This window comes from Beta vulgaris, chromosome 9, assembly GCF_026745355.1.
Source record: "Beta vulgaris subsp. vulgaris cultivar EL10 chromosome 9, EL10.2, whole genome shotgun sequence".
Classification (NCBI taxonomy): domain Eukaryota; kingdom Viridiplantae; phylum Streptophyta; class Magnoliopsida; order Caryophyllales; family Amaranthaceae; genus Beta; species Beta vulgaris.
The window spans coordinates 48,840,403-48,857,105 of NC_079210.1; the positions used below are offsets into that span (position 1 = coordinate 48,840,403).

The following is a 16,703-nucleotide window of genomic DNA, read 5'->3' on the forward strand; positions in this document are numbered from 1 at the left end:
TATTTCTCAACTCTTTAGATTATATTGTTGCAACTTGTAAGTGAAGTTTACCTATGTATATAGAAGTCCTTCAAGAGGGTAGATAAACTATTACATCATATATCATATTCTTCAAAAGCTTTGTGTGGTAGGTATATACTGTAGTAGTTACTAGGTAGTGGTAGTGATCATGAATTTATTGGTAATTAATCAAGTCTCATATCATTGTACGTGCATGACAAAAAAAAATCATCTCCAAGTACTTTTTTTTTTTGTAGACATTTTAATTTATATTAGATTTTAATGAAAATTTGTGAGCACTAAAGCATATAGAGATGAAGCTTCATTAACAATATTATAGATCATCACATGCATTATGACATAGTAACTGCAGAGGGGTAGTCGGGTAGATGAGGGTGTGTAAGGAGTCCAACAGCATAGAGCCTCCAAAATTATAAAGCGCGGTCCGAAAGTATATTATTTTGAAAATTTTACTTTATATTTGAAGAAATCACCCTTGTTTCCCACCCTTAATAAATTTGTCAATGATTTATCTTTAGATTTTCATTTTTCCATCTTTAGAACTCTAACTTCCATCTTTATTTTTTATAAATTTAGGGGCCCAATTTTCATGTTAGAACCGGAGCTCCAAAATTTTCAAGACGGCATGATAGTAAGAGAGGATTGTACTATTGTAGGATTTAAAATTCTACTAAAATAGTACTCCTAAGAGAGTAATTAATAATTATGTTAAAATGTGATAAATCATGTCTTTTTTTTTTTTTTTTTTTTTGGTAAACTAGGCCATCCCCTAGCTATTGTTCGGAACAATTACGTACGGATTGTAATATGTTTAACTTTAATTAATGATAAATCATGTCTTTTGAGTGACAAAAACTAAAAAGTGTCATTATTCACACATAAAGTCGATATTAAAGATTAACTTCAAGTATACAAGGAGTTGGAAGCCAAAACACTAGTTGATATATAAAGATTAACTTCCAAGTATACAAGGAGTTGGAAGCCAAAATACTAGTTGATATATTAAAGATTAACTTCAAGTATATAAGGAGTTGGAAGCCAAAACACTACTTGATAATAAGTAATGTGAGACAGTGAGAGGTCGTTAAAATTGAGATTTTAGCTAAGATTAATTTCACTTGTACTTAATTAGTACAATTATGCATTTATGCGAATTTCTTGGATTTTGTAATTTTTATAATATTTAATACTTTAAACAAATAATTAAGTCCAAATCAACATAATTAACTCAAATAACTTTAATTTTAATTAATGCTAATTAAATCCTAATTAACTTTAGTCAAATAACCCTAGTTAATTAATTCCTATCTATAATAAGTAAGAACGTATAAAAAAACTTCCTTGAAAGACAGGACTCTCTTCTCCCCCCCGACGGAGAAACCCTACCTTCTGGTTTCGCTCCGTTGCGACGGCGCCCTCCTCCGCCATGGCCGAGGAGATCGCAAATTCTGTTTCTAGACTTCGGATTGATGAGGAAGAGGATCAAATACTGGACCTCGAAACTATAAACCCTAGTAGCGAAAATCAAGTTTCTCTCCTGCTTATTGGAAAACTGTTAACTGAAAGATCTTATAATGTAGACGCGTTCAAGAAAACGATTACTACTGTATGGGCGCCACAACATGGTCTCGTAATTCGAACCCTAAAGCCAAACCTGTTTGCGTTCCAATTTTACCATTGGCGAGATATGGCGAAGGTGATGGAGGGTCGCCCTTGGTGCTTTGACAATATGTTGGTACTACTAAAGGAGGCAGAAGGCGACGAACAACCAGATCAGGTAACTTTAAAACACTCACCCTTCTGGATTCGTCTCAAAAATCTACCTTTTAATATGCGATCTGATGAAGTAGTAAAGGCATTAATTGGAAATATGGGGGAAATTATTGATCTTGAAGAAGATGTTTTAGGTATTGGACGATATAGACGAGTTAAGGTAATGCTGGATGTATCTAATCCTTTGAGGAGATACCGAAAGTTGAGGGATAAGAAAGGTAACGAACTGCAGGTAGATTTTGCATATGAGAGACTCCCATTTTTTTGTTTGGCCTGTGGAGTTATGGGGCATGCGGAAAAAGACTGCCAGTTTGTTCTAGATGAAGATAAGAATGAAAGTTTAGGGTGGCACCTGGGGTTAAAAGCCACACCTAGAAAAGGGAGGACTAAAGAGGTGGAAGAAGAGAATAAGTTCAAACACTGTAAGAAAATTCTGTTTGAGAAGAAAGAAGATGAATTGACACAAATGAAGTTGGTGGCTTTAAAGGAAACTAAAAAACTCCCCTGCATTGAAACCAATGAATCACGTGGGTTGACTAATACCCCACCTCTTGATGAAGCTGATAATGATGTTGGAAAGTTGGACTTGTCACCACAAAGCACCATTACTCCTTGTCCCCTTGTCTCCCAACAAGGGCACACCCCCCAAAAAGAAGACACGTCCACTGGTGTAACGACACAAAATGAGATGTTTATTTTTGCAAGTGTGAAGGAGCCCAAAGCAGGTAAACAGAAGGCATGGAAACGTATGGCTCGTGGGCCTATGACGGAGAAAGGAGATAGCCAACACATGGACTTGGATCAAGATTGTAAGGATAATAAGAGGCCCCAAGAAGACCCTACAATGGAGGTTAATAACATGGAGGTCACTGTGAAGCGCCCCAAGCTAAGTGACTCTCATGACATTGCTCCCGTTTCTTTGGCGGAGGTTGGTTCATACCAACCCCGCCTAGCATTATGAATCTACTATGCTGGAACTGCCAAGGGATGGGTAACCCTTGGACAGTTCGACGACTCCGAAAATGGAGTAATCTTCATACCCCTGACTTAGTTTTTCTCTCAGAGACTAAGCTCAGTAAAGCTGCTGCTGAGATGATTAAGGATCGTATTGGATACTCAAATGCCCTTGGAGTAGCCAGTACGGGACGAGCTGGAGGTTTATGTGTGTATTGGCAGAAGGATAATTTAACTTTTGATCTTGTTTCTTTCTCAAGCCATCATATTTGTGGGAACATCATTAAAGGAGGCCACTCTTGGCGGTTTATAGGTATCTATGGATGGGCAGACTCGAGTCAGAAATACCGCACGTGGGAGCTCATACAATATTTGTGTGATGGGGTGCAAATACCTATCTTGTTGGGTGGAGACTTTAATGAGATCTTAACTCATGATGAAAAGGAAGGAGGAGCCACTAGAGAGAGGAGAGAGATGGATCGTTTTCGAGAGGTTCTTAATACTTGCGAGCTTCGGGATATTGGGTATGTGGGTACTTGGTGGACGTGGGAGAGGGGAAAATCTGCGGAAACCCGAGTGAGAGAAAGGCTCGATAGGTTCATTGCATCAAACTCTTGGTTGCACCTCTACCCTGAAGCTCGAGTTGAACATCTACTGCGAGTGAATTCGGATCATACACCCATTATGGTGAGTACGACAAGGAGATATAAAGGGGTGCAAAGGAGAGAGAAAGCTTTCAAGTTCGAAACGGCGTGGCTTTTTGACGAGTCTTGTGAAGGTGTTATTCAGGAAGCTTGGAACATACCCATGGATGAGACTATCCTTCATAAGTTGGGTAGGGTGAGCGAGTGCTTAAAGAGATGGAGCAGTGGTAAGTTTGATAAGCTGGGAAAACAGATTGAACAAGCAGAGAAGGCGCTAAGCCTGGCCCAACGTCGTGATATCTCTCAATCAAGCTGTGCGGAATGTGAAAGGCTGGAACAAAATTTAGAGGACCTGCACCGCAAACATGAAGCCCATTGGTACCTAAGGTCTCGGGTTTTGGAAGTGCGTGATGGTGACCGGAACACAAACTACTTCCACCATAAAGCTTCACATAGGAAAAAACGTAACAAGATTGAGGGTCTTTATGATAATTCAGGGGCTTGGCAGGAGGACACGGGGAATATCGAAGCAATTATTGAAGATTACTATGCCACGCTGTTCACTTCGGCGGGCCAATCTTCTCAAAATCTCCAACAAGTTTTACAGCATGTCCCGGCTACCATTACCAGTGACTTCAATGAGCTCTTGTTGAAACCCTATTCTACAGAGGAGATTCACGCAGCTTTGCTACAGATGCACCCTTGCAAGGCCCCTGGGCCGGACGGTATGCACGCTATCTTTTACCAAAGGTTTTGGCACATTGTTGGTAATGATGTAACTAAATTTATCAGTAATGTCTTGCATGGGTCTGTTTCTCCGAGTCTTGTAAACAAAACAAATGTTGCTTTAATTCCGAAAGTTAAATTTCCCCGTTACATGTCTGAATTTAGGCCTATAAGTTTGTGTAATGTGTTGTACAAACTTGTGTCTAAAACTTTGGTGATGCGTCTAAAGACTATCCTTCCCCAAATTGTAACTGAAAATCAGAGTGCTTTTGTACCTGGTCGCTTAATCACTGACAATGCTCTGATTGCTCTTGAGTTATTCCACACAATGAAGAAAAGAAGCAGGAGTCGCAGAGGCACTATTGCTCTAAAACTTGACATGAGTAAAGCTTATGACAGAGTTGAATGGGGATTCCTCCGAAAATTGCTGCTTACTATGGGGTTTGATGGACGATGGGTGAACTTGGTGATGGAGTGTGTTTCGACAGTTTCTTACTCGTTCATTTGTAATGGACGGGTCTGCGGGGAGGTCTCTCCTTCTCGGGGCCTTCGCCAAGGGGACCCCCTCTCCCCTTATCTGTTTATTTTGGTTGCTGATGCTTTCTCTCACATGATAAAGACGAAAGTTAGGGAGAAACAGCTTCATGGGGCTAAAGCTAGTCGCAATGGGCCCGACATTTCTCATCTTTTGTTTGCAGATGACAGTCTCCTTTTTTCCCGAGCCACCCGACAGGAATGCGAAATTATAGTTGATATTCTCAACCAGTATGAACTAGCATCCGGGCAGAAAATTAATTATGAAAAGTCGGAGGTGTCTTTTAGTAAAGGAGTTAGAGCTGAGCAAAGAGAAGATATGATGATGATCCTAAATATGCGGCAAGTTGAAAGGCATAGTAAGTATCTGGGGCTACCTACAGTTGCAGGGAGATATAAGAAAGTGATGTTTGAGGCTCTCTTGGATAGAATATGGAAAAAGTTACAAGGGTGGAAAGAGAAGCTACTTTCTCGCGCAGGGAAAGAGGTTTTACTGAAATCGGTGATTCAAGCGATTCCTACCTATTTGATGGGGGTTTACAAACTCCCTTCTGCAGTAACAGAGAAGATAAGCTCGGCCATGGCTCGTTTCTTTTGGGGAAGCTCGGGTTCGGATAGGAAAGTGCATTGGAAGAGTTGGGAAGCGATGTGTAATCCGAAATGTTTAGGAGGGATGGGTTTCAAGGACTTGAAGGTTTTTAATGACGCCCTGTTGGGGCGACAAGCGTGGCGATTAGTTCACAATCCAAACACACTCATGGGCCGGGTTATGCAGGCTAAATACTACCCTAATAAGTCTTTCCTTGAGGCTAGATTGGGATTCGCAGGGAGCTACTCTTGGCGAAGCATCTGGAGCTCCAAAGCCTTAGTGAAGGAAGGAGTGGTGTGGCGCATAGGTAATGGAAAGAGCACGAATATTTGGAGCGATCCTTGGTTAATTGACGCAGATGGCCGTTTCATTACTAGCCCCCAAGCTCATGGTATCTCGAAGGTTTGTGAGCTCATTGACGAGCGCAACAAGGAGTGGAACTATGATCTGATTTCACAACATTTTAATGAACGCGACCAAAGATGCATCATGGCAATTCCCTTGAGTGTAAGAGAGCAGGAGGATTGTTTGACTTGGGCCTACTCAAAAGATGGCATGTACACCACAAAAACCGCTTACATGATAGGGAAAGGGGGCAACTTAGCTATGTTTCATCAAGCATGGGCGGAGATATGGAGTATGGAAGTATCGCCAAAGGTAAAGCACTTTTTATGGAGACTCTGCACTAACACTCTCCCAACTCGAGCGCTTCTTAAATATCGCCACCTTGTTGATGATGCGCTATGCCCATGCTGCGGAGTTGAAGAGGAGACGAGTACACATGCTATTTTTACATGCGCACGTGTGCAACGGCTGTGGGTTGATAGTGGATGTGGTCGGATGCTAGCCTTGGTGGGTGACTCCTTTTGCGATATGCTGGCAGAATGGAGGAAAGAAGGAGCACAGTTGAAACAAAAGGCTGCAATGTTGGCGTGGAGTATTTGGGTGGACCGAAATTTCCGAGTGTTCGAAGGAAAGGAGACCCCTCATGTGGTTATGCTGGAGCGAGTTGAGCGAGCCATGAAGGACCATGCCTTGTATGCCAAGCGTGTATATGCTGTCACAGTTCCTCGCCAACAACAAAGTCCTCGGCATTGGGTAGCACCACCTTCTGGTGTGGTAAAGTTGAATTTAGATGCATCATTGGCTAACGAAGGATGGGCAGGTTTAGGGGTGGTAGCGCGCAACGAGCAGGGGCAAGTGATGTTTGCGGCAACGAAACGAGTTCGTGCTTGGTGGCCACCAGAAATTGCGGAGAGTAAAGCTCTACTATTTGCTATTAAGCTTGCTCGCCGTTATGGATTTATGGATGTGATTCTGGAGTCTGATTGCCAAGTGTTGGTGTCCCGTCTTTCAAAAGCTGTGGTTTATTATTCGGATTTTGATACTGTCTTAGCGGATATTTTATTGCTTTCTTCAGTTTTAATTCAGTTGTATGGTCTCATGTTAAAAGAGATGGGAATTGTGTCGCCCATCATCTTGCTAAATTAGTGCCTTTTGGTGTTGAACAAATATGGGAGAACCACTGCCCTCAAGAGGTTTCCCCCTATGTACTCTCGGACTTTTTGTCCCTTGATTAATGCACTATTTAGCGTTTCCCCTCAAAAAAAAAAAAAAAAAAAATTCCTATCTTTCCTCAATTGCAGGAAAATGGCGCAGATGCAAAGAGGAGAGCGACTATGTGAATTTGAATAAAATCATAGGGGATATTTGGTGAATTTAATTTGTAACGGAGAATTGACGTTAGGGGAAAAGTCATGATGATTTTAAAAACTCAGGAGAATCTAGTGCATTTTTTAATACACGAAGGTATTGTGTGATTAAGCGAACCTTATGGATACCAGGTGTAAAATCCGTAAAAGAAAAAAGAGTAAGTATGAAACAATTAAGTTGACATTTTTCATAAAATTCTAATAAGGTAAGATGCGATCTCGTTGTGGAGGATGAGGTTTCACATTCTTGGATACCCTCGATCACATCGTTGTTGATATTGCATTCTACGAGGAGATCTTTGAATCTGTTGTATGTATTAAAAATTAATTGAATCTAATCCAAATGATTGTGGAAGTAAAACTAACATCTACTATGGATAAATTCACACAGATCTTCATCAACAAATCAATTTTCTACGCGACCTTTTTTATTTATAAAAAACAAACTATCAAAATTCTCACAAGCAATTGAATCAAAAAAAATTCTCACAAGCAAAGATATGAAACCCAATTTATTAGTCAATGTTGTCGAACTATGCTTTGAATTTAGCAGAAGTTCTTCATAATTAAAACATTGCACTTCTTCTCTCTAGAATCATATGATTAGGACAAGAGTGTAATTTGCAACCACACAAGAATTCATTGACTAATAAAGGAAAGTCCAACATTCAAAGTTTCAAACTCATCAACTAACAATCTCAAATCTCAAATTTCACCCATAACATTCTTGCATTCTTCCATTCTTCCATAATCAAAACAAAGGATTCAATGGAAACCACCATAGATGAACCAGTTACGCCGGCGGGCCGCCTCTTTCTACAGCCAAATTTCTACCAAATCATCAACTGTGCATTAGGCTTTAAACACCCACTTGATATACAATCCATAAAATCAGAAATCTCAAACTCTTTAATGGTGAAACACCCTAGATTTTCCAGCTTATTTGTAGTAGACAAACATGGGAGAGAATATTGGAGAAGAACCCAAATCAATTTAGATGATCATATAATCATTCATCCCAAAAATAATTCAACTTTAGATTATAATTTAGATGATATACAAGAGGAAAAGATCAATGCTATATTATCAGATTTTGCAGTTTCTTCTCCTTTAAGTAATGAAAAACCCTTATGGGAGGTACACTTGATAAGTGATTTAAGATGTGTTGTTCTTAGAATTCATCATTCTTTGGGAGATGGGATTTCTTTGATGTCGTTGTTTTTAGCTTCATGTAAGAGTTTTGATGATGATAAAGATGGTGGTTTTAGTGAGAAAAACAGAGGAAATAGGGGAGAAAGTGAAACAATGTTGAGAGAAAATTGGTTGATGAGAATATTGAAGGTGATTTTTTGGACGATAATTTCTGTGATGGGGTTTATTGGTAGATGTTTGTGGGTGCGAGATAAGAAAACTGCCGTAAGCGGCGGAGATGGGGTGGAACTGTGGCCGCGAATGGTGGCGACGGCTAAGTTTAGTCTCCAGGATATGAAAACTGTAAAAACGGCCATTCCTAATGCGGTAAGTTTGCCTGTTTGTGTGAGAATCAATGTTGGCTTAGTGATTTGACGTGTTTTGTGTTTGTTTTTGTGCGAAGGACTCTTAATTTCTCCCTATGTTTTAGGAACTTATCTTACTCTTTCTGTAACGAATTACTATCAATATTTGATATTGTTTGTGAGAGGTAAAATATTCAATTGTTGCTAGTAATTCGTTAATGAGGGATTTTTTTTTTTTGATGCAATCTTATTTTATTTTTTTGTATATGTTCATTTATTTATGCTTCTATTGATGTTTCATTTATTAATGTTTCGTGGCTCATATGGATCAATTTTTTTTTTAATATAAATTCTTAGGATTGTAGTGAAAAGAGGGTCACATTACACGTGTTGTCTATATAGCGAATAGTGTCAATTAGTCAAGTTTTTCTATTTATAATAATAGTATAGTTTTTGTTCAATGTAAAACTCCAAAAAACACATATCTTATTCACATGTTTTTTATATGAAACTATATTGACATGTTTGTTGAAAGATATTTTCTCCCATTTTTGTTAACTTTTTATCTTCTTATCCAATTATCCTATCCCATAACTTTAGTCCATTTGGCCTGTGAAACATAAATCTATCTTCATAAAAAATTCTCTTTCTTATCCAAAGCTACAAAACAATGACCTACTTTGCACTTTTTGCCACATATTCTTCAATTCTTGTTTGTTTCTATACTCTATATACTTATTTAGGATTTAGAGGTAACGGATCACTAGAAACAAGATGTACATAAAAACATATATTTTGCCGGTTTTTTTTAAATGTAACATTTTGATTTTTGCACTATTCATACGTCTTAATTATTTGACTAATTTTTTTATAAATATCTAAAAACAAAAATGAAAATATAAAATATTGTTTGATTAGTTTCAATAAATACTTTAACATTAAATTTTTATAACTTTTAAAAATACATAATTAGAGATATTGATGGTCAAAACTAACAATTGACAAGCATAAAAGTCACATTATTAGAAACTGGTGTTAATAATAGCTTCTCGCCACTTTTTGCAGACCATCAATGACGTTCTCTTTGGCATTATATCTTTTGGTTTTTCGAAATATTTGGATATTCGATCATCTCATGGTACGCTGATATTTAAATACTAACATAAGTTGTTCTTTTTCTCAATATTTTTTTAATGTAAATTTAACTAAATTTTCTTTGGAATTGCTAGCTTTACAAGAGGGTCTTCAAATTACAGGATTAGCCATGGTTAATTTAAGAAAGCAACCTGGATTGCAGGTAAATTACAATATTCTTCTTCTCTATTTATGTTCTTTAACAAAACTTTGAGACATTTTTCACTGGTACCCACCTATCGAAGATGGTTTTATTGGTATGTTTAAATACATTATGTTAGAGGATGGCTGCCGAGTTTATCACCTTGATATACAAGTCAAATATATAACACATTATGATTGTGTTCAAAATTACCAAATTATGATGAAACTACAAAATAAGTCAATTTTTTGATTATCTTAGAATAAGTTAATCTTGTATTTACTTCTGGTATAAACGAGTTATTGGCGTTGAAATTATGATACGCGTTACATTGTAATAGGAGAATATTGTGATTTAACTCATTTATAGCAAAAGTAGTAAATACAAGGTTTACTTATTCATAGTTATTCGAAAGGTTGATTTATTTTAAGAAGAACACACAAATGTTAACTTGTGAAAAATAATTTTTCCTTTTGTTAAAGGATATTTTACTAGATTAATATTGTACATTCAACCTGCTCCACTACATATCATTTTGGTCAGAGAGACATAGAATTAGAGATTGAGGGATAGCTCAGTTGATTTGAGTTTCTCTTCCGATTTCAAAAGATCCTTAGATCGATTCTCATCACTGACTTGTGGCTCTATAAACTTCGAAAATACTCCAACACTTTCTATGCAAATTTGATTTATCAAGGTGATAAACTTCGAGTTTTTTTTTACATAAGAGTCAAAAGAAATATAAGCTATTGGGTTTAATTAGGAAATGTCGAAGTTGATGGAAGATGATGCTAGTACAACCAAATGGGGTAATAAATTTGGAATGATGATCTTGCCTGTTTATTGTCATACAAAAGATGCGGATCCTCTAAATTATGTGAAGAGAGCTAAGGTGATGATTGATCGGAAGAAACAATCTTTAGAGGCTCATTTCAGCTACAATGCAGGGAGCTTAGCAATGTCCTTCTTTGGGGCAAAGGTAAAGTCAAGTTTCTTTAGCAAGCTCAACCTTTTGGCATTTTTGTTTATTACTTCATACAAGGTCGTGCTATCTTTCATGTAAGAACTGATAGAGTATAAAACTATTTTTGGAACTCCAACCATCAGCTTAAGCTTTTGGTTGAATTGGTCATTTGACATGGTATTAGAGCTAGCGTGACATAAAGGTCACAAGTTGAAATCTCATACGTTCTTCCTTGTGGAATATTTATTAGTGCCAGGTATGAGGGAGACTTGTGCTACATCCACACTTCAATCACAACGAGCTCTCGTGTAAAGGGGAGTGATAGAGAATAAAACCATTATACGGGCCTCAACCATAAGCTTAAGCTAATGATTAGAATTCCGGAAATAGTTTTATACTCTATTAAGAACTCTATGGTGATAATTTAATGAGGCCACATTGATATAAGGTGTAACCTCGTTGTTGGCTCGTTTGTCAAGTGATAATAATTATAATGGTAATAAAATCTAAGAGGATGTTTAGTTTAATATTTTTGGATTCTAAAAAACGGAATGAAAACATATTCTTTTTCCTTTTATTTGGTTCGACCTATACTCAAGCTATGTTCAGTTCACCTTATTTTTGCTTATTTTAGATCTAATCAGATCAGATCAGATCAGATTAGAAAAAATAAGTTCAAATCAGATCATGCTTATATTTAAAAATCATTATACTATTAAATATCTTTCATTACATATTAGTAAAAATTATAATAATTGAATATTAATATAGTACTCATTGAGACGAATCAAACAAAACCCCACATGACTATAATATTTCTTATATATTGAGAAAAATCTAAAAGATAAGATCTTGTAATCAGATCAGATCAGTTAAATAAGTTCAGATCAGATCAGATAAGTTCAGATCAGAAAATTTCAGGTGAACTAAACATAGCCTCAATCTATTATGTGATAATGCATTTCTCTAATTTATTACCTTTTCAAGTACTGTTGGTGGTAATGATTTCCTTTGTCTTTTCATTCCACAAGTTTTATTACCATTTTATCCCTCTATTCAATTTCATTCCGTTTTCATTTCATGACTTGAATCAAACATGATGTAAGTAAAATTTATAAGCTAAAGGAAGTCATATGTTAATACCATGATAATACTTGTACACTTCTAAAATAATATTTTTTCATAAATTTTTATTAATCGCCATCCATAAACTAGACAAAACTAAAAAAGGTTAGAAATTCCTATATCCTATAGTGCGTATTTCTAAATTTAGTATATCATCCATGTTAATTACACTTCTAATTTGGCTTTTGTAGTTTGCCAGCATGCTTAATCACAGGATTCTTTGCAATACAACGTTCACGATCTCAAACATGGTCGGTCCACAAAAGGAATTGTCATTTGTTGGCAACCCCATCACATTTATAAGAGCAACCTCTAGTGGATTGCCTCATGTAAGTTTCTTTGTCCTTTGAGTAGAAGATTTATCACATAATCCATGTTAATTAGTTTATAATTTTATGACAAAATCACGTGTTCATCGGCGTTATTAATGCTTAGTTGTTGTTTAATTTAAGGAGTTGTATGTATCATCAATGGTACTCTATAGGAGTAATTATCTATATAAATATATTAAAAGGCGCTCTCTCTAAGGGAGTTTTAGCTCACGTAATCCATGTTACCATGTAGAATTAAAAAAAAAGGTTTTGGTCTCATGACCTCAAGTTCATATATTAAAGTTTGAACCACTGGATGAGGTTGTATTTAATGTTATCATTTTAAAGTACAATATTAATAAATGAAATTTTTTCTTACTCGGAATGTAGCTCGGGTGTAATAACTAGTTTCTAAGCTAAACCCTGTGCTTCTTTGAGTTGTAAGCTAAACCTTGTATAGCGTTTATGGACTAACTAATAATCAAAATTTTCTTTATCAGGAACGTAGCTCGGATCTAATAACCAATTTCTAAGCTAAATCTTGTTCTTCTTTGAGTTGTAAGCTAAACCTTGTATAGCGTTTATGGACTGACAAATAAGGTGGTTTTTAATTTGGAATATTTTAGGCGATAACTATGCACATGGTGAGTTACGCAGGGATGGCTAATATGCAAATTCAAGTAGCAAAAGAGATTATACCAGATCCTCAATTTTTGGCTAAGTGTTTCGAAGATGCCTTGCTTGAAATGAAGAATGCTTCAATGATTATTGTACCCTAAACATCGAATTGATGATACAGAATGATCAACAGTATACTGAGAGTAAAATGATTAAGAATGTATAAATGTACATCTTGTAAGATGCATCATGCACTCACAATTAGATTAGTTTGTCATAATAGAAAGCGAAGGATACCTAGTGTTTAGTACTTCCCTTTCGATTTCAGGAGGTCCTGGGGTCGAAACTCACCTTTGGCAAGTTGGGAGTCCCTTTATTCTCCCCAACTTGTCAAGGTTTCTCCTTATCTTATTAAAAAAATAGATTGTCATAATAATCAATTATATCATTCTTTGTTGTAACTTTCTTTGTTATTTAATAAGATATATATCGAGGTTTTTCTTTAATTTTCGTTCTATATTGTGATGAATAAAGTCTTTTGGAAGGTAGTGAAGAGGCAGAATAGAAAAAGAAATAAAAAACGACAATTACATCCTAAAAGATCCTATTATCTAGCATATCCAAATCTTCTGTCCCACTCTTTTGTACTATTATATGTGTCAATCAATGTTAATACTATTAATGTCATACATGCCGGTTCATCTAAATCATAAGGCTTGGATCGTCCATAACTAAACATGTTATAAAATTTCTAGCCCTTACAAATCTTCCACTAGGCTGGCAACATGAAGAAATGGATTCAACAATTTGTACTTCATTGGTCCAAGAAATGTTCAGGTCTTAATTATTTTGAGTCTTTTTTTTTTTTTTTGAGGGGTATTTTGAGTCTTTTGGTATCAAAGTTCAAAGTTGTATAATATTCGCTTTAAATGTTAGGAGCTACTTTTTCTAATTTTCTTAAAAGATAGGAAAAAATTTCATATTCATTTTCAATATTGGGCTAAAAACAAAGATAATCCCGTACTTATTAATAAACACTCGAAATATTGATAAGTAATTATTTCGTTATTATTATTTATATCATTTATATTCCATATCCAACTACATCATGGTCTACATGGATTTATTCATATTCTACATTAGAGTGTACACCTATATAGATAATTAATACACTAATCATGATATAGTGTCACCTTAAACATGCCATGAGGCCATTAAGCAGGACACTTGAAAGAGGTTTTGACATTGCATTTAGAGGGGAGGGCCATGGCCAAGGCAGGGGAGACGCCGTAGGCGGCGAGCAGCGGCGAGTCTCGGTGCTTGCAAAGGCAACGAAAGTTGGCCTTGGAGACGGCCGAGCAACAAGGCTTAGAAGGAGGGACATGATTAGTCTTGGTAACTGAGGGGAGACATGCTTCAAAGCCTTGTTGAGTCATTTGACAAATAATGTGGCCTGGTGAAACTTGATCAACATTAGCTTTTGCTACCATCATAAATGTGGCCAATACAAAACCGATTACAATAAACACTTTCTTGTTGTAACCTTCCATTTTTTTTTTTTGATGAAGTGATTTCTTTTGTTTGGTGAAGAATTTTGGAAGGAGGGGGGAAGTTTATATAGAAAATAACGTATTGTCAACCTTTTTTTTTTGTTCATGAAATGAAGTGTAAGGTAAATAGAGATTATAGTCAAGTGACATGTTTAAGGAACAGTACATGATCAAAACATGTCATGTGCTATCTTTTTTTTTCAAGAGAAAGTATTTTTACCTAACAACTAAAATATGCATATTCATTTTTATATTCAAAAACAAAAATATGCATATTCAATTTTTTTTAAAAAAAATTCTAACTCGGTAAAACTATGATATAATATTAGTGTTTACCTTGTTTCACATCGATGTTGATATGGGTGGCAATTAGGTTGAATTAGGTACCGTTCAGGTCACTTGACTTCTGATTCACGTCAATTACCCCAAACCCAACTTGATTTTTATTTCCAGGTCAAAAACCATAACTCGAAGTCGACTTGCTAGGTTTTGGGTTGATTCGAAACCAACCCAATATGACCTAATTTATATTTTATAATTGCAATAATTATACATTATAAAATTGAAGTACTTTAAGTCCTAACTTCAAATACCAATGTAGATAAAAAATTCAAAACTTCAAAGCGATGAATTAGCCACCAGCTTCAAATTAAGAAATAGCCTTGACCTTAAACAAGTTTATAATTAATAGGTGACATAAGCTGTAAAAGTTGGGTTCAAAAAGTCAACCTAGCACTCGTACAGATTCCATGATTTGCAGCATATACCATATAATCATTTACGTCGGATTCGGGTCCGACACTATAGGCCTTGACACATTTACTCTAGATGATATGCGTTGGATTAGGATACGACACGATTCTCTAGCTATATTATTTGGATGAAGAGCAAAAATATCCCCAAAGTCTCACAATGGGAGAGATAAATAACAATAATAGGTATGAAATACCTAATATATGGTAAATAAACTCCTTATCACATACATTGAAGATTTATCTCTAAATTCTCCTGATTAGAAGATTGTATCTTGCAAACGACACCAAAAGTCAACTAGTACGATTACAAAGCAACAACTTTATTTTTTATTTTTTTGAAGAACAAATCAACAATTTTTGAAATGGTAAATGGAAGTGCACTATATATTCAAACTAACTAACTAATAAAAAACTCTCTCCCCTCTCTCCTCTCTACTTTCAAAAACCCTAGCCTCCATTGTTGATTTTTAAAGGGGCTTCCATCGGTTTTTACCGTTGGAAAGCCCCCACCTTTGCTTTTTTTATTTGTTTTTAGGTTTCCAATAACGATTTCTCCCTCGAAAGACAGGGTTTTCGATCTCCTTCGTAAGAAAAGGTTTTTCGATCTCCTTCGAAAGACAAGGTTTTTCGACCTCCTTCGAAAGACAGGGTTTTTCTCCTCTTTTAGAGAGAGAATTTCTACAGGTTACAATCCGGGATACTAGATCTAATGGATTGCCGTGAAATTATTTTGTTGGTGAAGAATTATGCGGGATCACAAAGGTTATCAATTTTTGAATACGGTCAGATGAATCCGACGGAAATCATCCTCACGACTACAAGGGATCGTTAGATTATCTCTCCAACAAGGCTGTATTTTCCAGCGATATAAGCGGGAGATGTTCCACATTGCAAGATTTGTTTGACGATCGTAGTTTTTATGAAGGAAATTTTTGTTTGATTCAACTTATGTATTTGTTTGATTCGATTGCTTATGTAGATGTCGTATGACTTTTTATTAATGAATTAATTTTACTATTCAAAAAAAAAAAAAAAACTAACTAATAAAAAACTTAAATATCACCCATGATATTCTCACACATAATAATAAATGAAAGTGCACTATTCAAACCAACTAATTATTCTCTCGATTTTATAATATAATGTTTTTTTTATAGTCTTTAAAATACTTCCTTAATTTCAGTTTAGTTGTAATATTTTTTTATTATAGGAAGTTTCAATTTAGTTGTGACACTTTCATTTTGGATATTAATAATTTCTTCCTATCTCTCTTCTATCACATTAGATCTTTTTATTTTCTTTCTATATCTCTCTCCTTTTAAAAAATTATATAGGAGTTCGTGATTTTAAAAGTGGCACAACTAAATTGAGACAATGGAAGTATATAGTTTTGACTTTCAATATTTTTAGTTTTATATTAGTAAAAAATTTAGAAACCTGACATCATTAAAGTACATATTGAGACGAGCCTAACAAGATTCTACATGTGTATAATTTTTATATATTAATGAAAATAATTAGTCAATTTTTAAAGTTTGACATCAAGATACATAACCAAACGCTATATTATGAGAAAGAGGGAGTAATATTGATATCAGTTCTCACCCATAGGCCATACTACTCTTCCATCTTCCAAAGTCAAAACAAAAGATTCA

The 16,703-nt window shown here is 35.6% G+C and overlaps 2 protein-coding genes across 3 annotated transcripts; one reads left to right on the plus strand and one right to left on the minus strand.

Moving 5' to 3' along the window:
- The first annotated feature begins 7,425 nt into the window (after positions 1–7,425).
- On the plus strand, positions 7,426–13,249 carry LOC104904395 (wax ester synthase/diacylglycerol acyltransferase 5). 2 transcript variants are annotated; one of them, XM_057391953.1, is made up of 6 exons: positions 7,426–8,471; positions 9,515–9,587; positions 9,679–9,746; positions 10,489–10,704; positions 12,006–12,143; positions 12,626–12,766. In XM_057391953.1, exons 1-6 carry the CDS (start codon positions 7,722–7,724, stop codon positions 12,656–12,658), a joined length of 1,278 nt encoding a protein of 425 aa, XP_057247936.1. In that variant the 5' UTR covers positions 7,426–7,721; the 3' UTR covers positions 12,659–12,766. The 2 variants fall into 2 exon arrangements, with proteins under 2 accessions (XP_057247936.1, XP_010690929.1); XM_010692627.3 differs by having other exon boundaries at positions 7,434–8,471; positions 12,752–13,249.
- Positions 13,250–13,589: 340 nt separating this feature from the next.
- Positions 13,590–14,399, minus strand: LOC125493355 (putative lipid-transfer protein DIR1). The gene has a single exon (XM_048636623.2). The coding sequence runs from the start codon at positions 14,291–14,293 to the stop codon at positions 13,958–13,960; it is 336 nt and encodes a 111-aa protein (XP_048492580.1). The 5' UTR covers positions 14,294–14,399; the 3' UTR covers positions 13,590–13,957.
- Positions 14,400–16,703: the final 2,304 nt, after the last annotated feature.

Coding starts and splice junctions, on each gene's coding strand:
- LOC125493355 (XM_048636623.2), bottom strand. CDS start 14,293: ATGGAAGGTTACAACAAGAAAGTGTTTATTGTAATCGGTTTTGTATTG.
- LOC104904395 (XM_010692627.3), top strand. CDS start 7,722: ATGGAAACCACCATAGATGAACCAGTTACGCCGGCGGGCCGCCTCTTT. Junction 10,705..12,005: donor TGTCCTTCTTTGGGGCAAAG/GTAAAGTCAAGT, acceptor TGGCTTTTGTAG/TTTGCCAGCATGCTTAATCA. Junction 12,144..12,751: donor CCTCTAGTGGATTGCCTCAT/GTAAGTTTCTTT, acceptor GGAATATTTTAG/GCGATAACTATGCACATGGT.